This window comes from Magallana gigas, chromosome 4 (assembly GCF_963853765.1).
Source record: "Magallana gigas chromosome 4, xbMagGiga1.1, whole genome shotgun sequence".
Taxonomy (NCBI): Eukaryota; Metazoa; Mollusca; class Bivalvia; order Ostreida; family Ostreidae; genus Magallana; species Magallana gigas.
This window is the reverse complement of record NC_088856.1, coordinates 32380351-32389162: the sequence shown is the minus strand read 5'-3', so window position 1 is coordinate 32389162 and position 8812 is coordinate 32380351. Positions and strand designations below refer to the sequence as shown.

General features: G+C 34.0%; 1 protein-coding gene across 1 annotated transcript; it reads left to right on the top strand.

The window, feature by feature from the left end:
* The first annotated feature begins 2989 nt into the window (after positions 1–2989).
* On the top strand, positions 2990–7132 carry LOC105342532 (ankyrin repeat and SOCS box protein 8). The gene is made up of 3 exons (XM_011449509.4): positions 2990–3098; positions 5627–5863; positions 6389–7132. The coding sequence occupies exons 2-3, from the start codon at positions 5630–5632 to the stop codon at positions 7010–7012; spliced, it is 858 nt and encodes a 285-aa protein (XP_011447811.3). The 5' UTR covers positions 2990–3098; positions 5627–5629; the 3' UTR covers positions 7013–7132.
* The last annotated feature ends 1680 nt before the right edge of the window (positions 7133–8812 follow it).

Below are 8812 nucleotides of genomic sequence, written 5' to 3'. Positions count from 1 at the left end.
GTTAACCGATCGAGGTGCCCCTATATATACACTAGTGAGTAGTGTTCGCCGTTTAAGCGTACCTTGTATCCCGAGGCCTTCCGAGTGCTTTGCACGATCGGAAGGCATCGGGAATCAGGCTAGATCGGGTGTTCCCAACCTGGTGAGTAGTGTTCACCAATCAATCATGTCCTGTTTCCAGAGGCCTTCCGATGTGCTTTTAAGTCGAAGGGTTTCGGGAACAAGGGTAGATCAGACGACCCTATAGCTTAATTAGAGAGTAGTGTTTGTTGATTGGTTGTTTTTAATAGAGTTGAATATATCTAAAATTTGCTGATTGAGTTATAAGAGGGGGCTTTCAGCCGAGTATTGTTCACCGATTGATTTACCGGAGTTATAGATTTCAGAATCGAAAATAAAAGTATAGCCAGTTTTGTTTTGTTTTGTCAGTTCTGTAACTCGCTTATAACTCAACCAATGACATCCAAATTTTGGTTGCCTATCAAAAAATCCCCACTAAAGCATTGTAAACATTAAAATAGGAAAAACAATTTTTGTCAAAATCGTGACCATACCCCTTTTATATAGTGAAATTTTGAAAATCTGTACATTTTCATCATGGTTTACATATAAACCCTTTTCACGTGCATTGTACTTTTGTAGCAATAAGTGGGCATATATAATTTTCTTAAGCTTTTGTATCATACCTTATGATGTCTCCTTTGTATTTTTTCGTATGAAATTTAACTAAGTCAAACTTATCTATTATTGTTACTTAAGTAAGTTATAACTGACATTTGATTATTAGCTAAACAAAACATTTGAAAGCAACTTAAAAAAAAGGACGTGTACTCGTACGCAAACGTCGTTATACTCGTTCGCATAGAGTTCTGTCTTAATATTGTCAGTTCAAAACTGTTTGAACTGTAATCGATTTTCTTAAGAAATGGAGAAGAAAATACCTAGATAAATGTTATTAATATGAATAAGTGTTTTTGGAGAGACTGCTTAAGTTTACGTATTTTTACCAAAAAATCATTCAACGTGTTTTCTCAGTGAAATAAATATATTTATAAAAGTTACTGAAAACACGTGTGTTTGTTTTGAATTAAGTGGGCGTGTCGATATTACATATCGATTGGCTGTTTACGGGTGTTTAGGGGTGAATAGGGTGAATTATTCCGTGCTACGCATGAAATATTACACATATAAAGTAGAATTCGGTTTTTTTTAAGTTATTCGAAGTTCGATGCCACTTTGCAACAGACTATCCCCACCCACCCCTCCCAAATGATAACATTGAATTTCTGTCAGTTTTTTGTTTCTACATGATTTTTTCTTCTTTTGTAGAATGAGCATGCATGTACTTGTTTATGAAAGTAAAGAGACTGAGAGCCGTTTACTTTGTACTATATTATACATTATACGATTATTAAAGTCTGTTGCATTCGCGCATGCGAGCTTATCCTATAAATTATGTGTTTGTGTTTTATTTTATAAATAATTTATGTTCGATTGAACTGGTGAATAAGAACATAAACACCGTATGCTGAAGGGGAGTACTTTACTTCGATAAATTATCATCTTCCCAAGTCAAGCTGAGAAGCGATGCGGATCAGAAACCCTTGACTTTGGAACAGATGATAAAATATCAATAGGGTTTTTTTTTCATAAGAAATGAAATCACTGTTTTTTGTACGAAAATCTCTAAATAAGTGATAGTTAAAGGTGATGGTTTCGGGCGTGGACAGAGATGGATGGAGACGTTCTGTTGATGCCTTATTTGCCACAAGGCACGAAACGGATATGTCACAGTTAAAGCATTTATTTGAGTCAGTTCTAGTATGCACGTAGTATCGTTTTTAAAGGGGGGGGGGGGCAAACTCATCCAAAAAATCGTGACGAGAAAAAAAACACCAACAAATAAAAATAACCCAGCTCCAAGGGGGGGGGGGGGGGGGGGGGGGGGGGGGACAGAGCATAGCCGTAGCGTACCTATAAGTTCATATAATATCAACTTCACTGTTAGTTTCTTTCCTTTCAATTCAATTTTTTAAAAGCTCCCAAAAAATGTGGGGCCAACTCCATCTTAATTTGTTTCGTTTCTATATTTGCAAATTAAAAACAAAGTACTGAAGTTCTGTCGGGAGTTGATTTTATTGATTATTATCAATTTTAAAATCAACGATTTGTTATTTTGTCTGGCAAGTAGTTTCTAATCTGTATTTGAATTACGCACATTTTTATAATATGAATTTTACAACTTTTCCGACAAGAATTTCGAGAAAACCCCAAATAAATCATGTTGTGTAATATTTAAAGAAAGAATTAATTCCATCAAACTGTGTATCAGTAATCGAAATGTGTCTAAAAATTGTACACGTCTGGATCCAAGCAATATTGAACTCTAGTCTCGTTCAACCAGACGATCGGCTGTCTCCGTTAATCTCCGACTACCAAGAGAGACTCTCTGCTTGTCGGAGATTTACGGAGACAGCCGAGCGTCTGGTTGAACGAGACTATATTGAACTCTGGCGTAGGAATACATACAACTACAAAAAACAATTAAATTGTTCGTGCTATATAAAATCTGACTATTTTCAAGGTATTTATAAATACGTTTCTTTTGAAAAACAATGGTACAGCATACAGTACACCGAATTTATCTATTCAAATTTTCAAGATCTACGTCTTGTCAGTGGTGATGATTTGTGCTTAGGTCCAAACACTGTTTCACTTTCGGTTTGCCAGAGTAACTGCATAGGAGAGTTTCGCCTTTAAATAAGCATTAAAAGATATTTTTTAGAGAAATAATATGTCCCAGAGAAAGGTGGGGAAGTTCCGACAACCCGGACCGACCCTTTGGACCCGCCAATGATTAATACATTTAAATGTCAATTTTTAGCCCTTTGGTTTTTATTGAGTTTATTTACGCTGATCATAACGTTCACGTCATTATACTAAAAAATGATTACTTAATCCTTATAACTTAATTAGAATATTTGAAATTTTTTTTTTTTTTTGATTTTCAACAAATTCGGATACATATAGCGTGTTCGGTTTTACTTTTATATACAATGAGAAAATTTCCGGTATAAGGAAATTTTGACATTTGTCAGGTAAACTTTTGTTGTATGAGAATACAGTTCCTCGTTAGAAACAGCCATCTTAAGGCTATTAGTAATTCCTGAAAACATATCTAATTAATGCATCAGTAAAACTCAACGCGCATTTCCTTTGTTTTCTTCTGTAATTATCCATTAAAAATCGTCAATAAAACTGTCTTAAAATCAGGACATCTGGTTGATGAGCGATGAAAATCCACACAGTACTAAGGATGTGGAGTAACAAATATGCATAATTTTACGTTTTACAGATCTATCATTGCAAAAAAACAATTGAAAAACTGACCATGGCGTCTCTGGCTACATGCATATTTGTATATAAGAACGCCTATAGAATAGAGGATTTTTCACCAACATATGTTATGAAGAGTGTGACTAAAATGGGTAGCGAAACCCGGGCCGGGCCGGGATTCTCGAAACTGATAACCGGGTTTTTGTTTATTTCTTAAAAAATACTTATTTGTTCTGCACGAAATTTGCAGGAATACTTTATTACAACTTGTTTTGTCTTCGCTGAAATTTTTATTATCACAGAATGAGTTTTTCAATATTTATCACACATTTTCATTTTTCAGGTGACTAAAATGGGTAGCGAGCCCGGGTTACACATTTTGGCGATATTAAGCGAATTACATTGTTGTATTTGGAAACTTGTGTATTTAATCATTGCTATTTAAGTTAAAATACTTAGATTATTCAACAAAAATGCCATTTGATAAAATTATAACAAAATATTATAAACCCGGGACAGAACACAACCGGACACGTTTACCCCGGACAAACCTTTTATTTCCGAAAAAGCGACGAGAGGATGTTAGCTACATGTATCACTCATGCGTGTGATATATTGCCCAGCTCAAACCACGCGGAGGTATCCACAATTGAATCTTCTCTCCCCATTTGAAATACAAAATATAAAGCACCCAAACAGCAAATCACGATGAAAAACCGTTCTAACTGTGTAAAACACAACGCCCTACAAGGGCCTAGACTCGGTTTGTTTCTTAATGATTTAACCTGTTTTACTGAAAATCAAACTAACTACCTATAAGCACTATTTATTATTTTGTATTTATTTTAAAAGTTTTTTTCTGGTAATTAAATTTGCAGCACAGTAAATGTTGATTTTCTGAATAGATATTCTTTTCCTAATTAAACTCATTTTTCATTAGCAAAATCTTCATTTTTTGGATCAATCAGTTAAACCTCTTTGGGATGTCTGAAATCTTTGAACTGTTAATTTTTTTGTCTAAATTTATTAAAGCTTTGTTAATATCAATAAACATCGGATATTTTAATTTTTTTTTTAATGTGACATTACTTTTGGTCTTAAAATAATGTGTAGGCACGTGCCTGTGCCTAACGGCAGGCTACGCCACTGCCCGGCTTAGAGTTAACACATGCATTGGGTGAAGAATTCAAATAACATATACCCAGTTATTTATTGCAGACTTCATCGATATCCACCATTATCTCCTCCCAGGAGCCTCCGAAGGATCCAAGACACAGATATGAAAGGAGACGGGTGGTGTGGTAAATAAATAAAGACATATACTTAGTTGTCACCGCTAGGTATCCGAAATAATTATTTCGGAAATAAAAGGTTTGTCCCGGGTAAACGTGTCCGGTTTTGCTCCGTCCCAGGGTTTATAATATTTTGTTATAATTTTATTAAATGGCATTTTATGACGGAATTGTTGAATTATTTAAGTATTTTAACTTAAATAGCAATAATTAAATACACAAGTTTCCAAATTCAACAATGTAATTCGCTTGATATCGCCGAAATGTGTAACCTGGGCTCGCTACCCATTTTAGTCACCTGAAAAATGAAAATGTGTGATAAATATTGAAAAACTCATTCTGTGATAATAAAAATTTCAGCGAAGACAAAACAAGTTGTAATAAAGTATTCCTGCAAATTTCGTGCAGAACAAATAAGTATTTTTTAAGAAATAAACAAAAACCCGGTTATCAGTTTCGAGAATCCCGGCCCGGCCCGGGTATCGCTACCCATTTTAGTCACACTCTGTTATGAATACCTATTTACAAGCTATTAGATCAATAGGAAGTATATTGTCCCTTAAAAAGCAACTATTTGCCATGGCAGAACTGAGAAAGTTAGTTGCTGTTTAGGGAGACAATATCTGATAATTGCTGTTGTCTGAATAGTCCCAAAGAAAATTTTCTTTCTTGAAATGCAGAAGTTGTTGCTAGTGAACAAGTTCAAGTTATTGGACTTCGAGTTTAACGTAGAGTTCCAAGAATAAATGCGAGGGAAATTGAATGCTGCAATACTATTGATAACTATTCTGCATGGGCATATATAGTACTGAATTATTATTTCATGGTAAACATTATGCATCACATTGTATAAAATGAATTTTACATAAAAAAAATACACAGAGATACAATAACGGTATACATATTGCGGTCTTTTCTAGCCTAGGTATGATTTTATTACAATGAAGTGTTTTGAAATTTTTTCCTTATATTTGACTTGCATATATTACATGTATCAGGGAATGTGGTACACCATGGAGAAAACCCAGAATGGTCATGATTTATCGGATCGCCTTATCCGCAGTATATGTAGCTGGCACAGTTATGGAGTGTACGATGAGTCAGAAGACATTGATGATCTGATTGACATGGGGGCAGATGTGAATCGTATGCATGGTACAATCCTCCCCCTTCACTGTACCTGTATGGTCAGCGACGAGGAGAGTCTACTCACACTAATAAAAAGGGGAGCTAGGGTATAAAGCTTTAAAAAGTGTCTCTCCATCAACATATACTTAAAGAATGTACATGCTCATATCAAATTTTGAATTTGAAATACATCTGATTTTTGTTTGTTTATGTGGACACATGCTTAGCTATGCAGTATTTTATTTCCATTATACAGACCCTATCATAGTACCAGTAATACCTGTATGTTTATTTGTGATGGTTAAACCATTCATAAGCAGAGCAGGTGCTTGCAAATTCTGGTACTGGTATTCAGTTGAAGACTTTAAGGGTTGTTTGTTATTGCCTGCTCTGTTATGTCAGGCCTTCTTTGATTAAAGTTAAAAATATTAACAACACTGAAAATTTCATCTCTATATCTTCACATGAGCATATTGGGTAAAATTACAAGTACCAGTAAGCAACTAATAGCAGACTATCAAGTAATTCTGTATTGCTTGCAATATAAATACATATATGATAAACAGAAAGAGTTAATTAAAACTGTGCATCAAATAAAAGAGAACATTTTTACTTCTTTTTCCAACTTTTAGGTAAATCTCCAGGATGGATATAAAAGGCGAGCAATTCACTATGCTGCAGAGAAGAGTAAGCAATGTACAGAAATTCTCTTGAACAATGGAGCTGACATTAATGCAGGGGATGGCAACCAGGACACTGCCTTACACTGGGCGGTGTTTAAAAACAACGAAGCATGTGTCAAATTACTGTTGGAGAGGGGGGCCTTTGTGGATGCAAGGGATTATAACAACGACACACCATTAAGCTGGGCAGCAAGGAAAGGGAACTTTGAAGTGATGAAGTTGCTACTGGATTATAACGCTTGTGTTAATCTGCGCAATGCCAAGGGAGAGACGCCAATGACACGGACATTACATTTACAAAACATTGGATTAAACACGGGTTCGGATGATGCCTGTTTAGAACTTCTGTTCATGGCTGCAGGGCACATTGACTTTCAGCATCAGAAAATAAATGATTCCGGTAGTAACGAGACTCTGAAATGTGTTGTGAAATTCTCAACCAATGTGCGTAGCCTGAGAGACTTAACTCGATGTGCTGTAAGATTTTACTTAGGCTATAAGTATTTACCAAGGACTGTGGAGAGACTACCTCTCCCTCCTAAAATTAAGCGATATATTCTTTTACAAACGTAAAGTTTAAACTGAGTTGTGTCTAACTTGTATTTTTAACTGTCTGAAGTTTTGAGTTGTTACCATAACATGTTATGATTGTATTCAAATATGAAATATTAAAAATAAAATATTGAAATAATCTTTGAACAACTTTGTTGAGGTCAGGTAGGAGGGCTGTTCAAAAATTATGCGGATTTTTTTAATAGGAAAAGTATTTGATAACAAAACAAATCAATGTCCCACAAATCATAAAGCAGCATTCAATCACACGGTCCATAAGAGATTCCTTCAAAATTTTGTAAATTATGAAGGATTTTCATTGATTTCTTTGGACATGATATGTAATCATGGCGCAATAAGCATTGATTTTGTGATGTCATGGGTGTAATAAATATGTGGCGCATTCATGTTTGAATGCATTCAATGTTGATAACCTTTATATATATTGTCATCTTTTAAAAATATTTTTGAATTCACATTGGTGCACCTTAAATATTTTAAAGTTAACATCTTTCACTCTAAATCACTTTCTTTACATTTCAGATAAAGTTTTTTGTTCAATCAACCCCTCACGAATTGTTTTCATATAAACTTTTTAGAATTGATTGTGCATGACGATTGGGGAAGGTGTTCAACATATACCCAGGTTTATACTGTTAAGAAAAACCATTGTCTTGGTTTTATTTTGCATTTTCTTGAACGACACACTGAGTTTCATCAAGGTGCACTGCCACATGCAGTCGTCTGACGCGTGTTTTTTGCAGACTATTTAATAAACATATTTTTGTTTACACAAAATATTACGTTAGGTAATTAGAATAATAAGAAACCAGAGAAAATTTTGCTTAAATTGATTGCGAATCAGAGAGGACACAAGAGATTCATGTTGGATTTATAACTCTGCAAAAATTTAACTAGTACTGTTATTTTTCGCGTGCTCCGTACATTTACATCTGCAATATATCGTCACAGCAATTTAAAAATGAATGCAAATTCTTAAATATTAATAAAATCTACTGAAGTTAAAAACAAAATTGTTTCTATAAAAATTTCATTGCTGTATGACGTCCATAAGAATAGATATATAGAAGCCGCATCTGCGACACTTTTAAAATCAAATTAATTTAAGACGTATTAAAAAATGTTGGATCATAAATGACCAAGCTTGGTATTTTCCTTCTATTTGGCAGGTTTTTAGCGACCTTTAAATGCCTTTGATCAAATATAAAATGTTAATGAAACGCCTTAATTAAAAAACAATAGTGTTACAAATAAGATCTCGTGATTTTGAACACCATTGTGAAAAAACCATGATGACTTCCTCTTGATTGAAAACAGGTTCCTCTATGGTTGCAATAGGTAATTGAAAATACACTCAAGTGGTTTAAAAGTAGATGAATGCCTGATTCCTTTCGATATTTTGTAATTTCATTGTATAACGTTATACTTGTCAAGGAAATGCAACCGGGGAAAGTTTGGGGAAGGAAGTTAAGATCCTGCAATTTACAACAATAAATCTATGTTTCAGCAGAGACATAAATAACACAAACAAAAATATTTATTAATGCAATGTCGACTTCAAAGTATTTTTTAAAAATGCATAAAAAATCAATGTTTGATTAATCTTCTCTGAGGATTTTTTAAGCAAATCAAAAAAATGTACAAAATATAAAGATATTGATTTACTTTTTTTAAATTTAAAAAGCTTTTCATTCATATATATTATTCATTTAAACTGAACGTAGGGAAAACCCTTTTAAACCTTGGACCTAAATAAGTGGGAGACGAATTGTATAGCATCACGCAGACGCTAAGCAACCA

What these genes read in the sequence shown, in the direction of transcription:
- LOC105342532 (XM_011449509.4), top strand. Translation starts at nt 5,630, where the DNA reads ATGTGGTACACCATGGAGAAAACCCAGAATGGTCATGATTTATCGGAT. An exon ending in TAATAAAAAGGGGAGCTAGG is followed by an intron (nt 5,864 to 6,388) that starts GTATAAAGCTTT and finishes TCCAACTTTTAG; the next exon opens with GTAAATCTCCAGGATGGATA.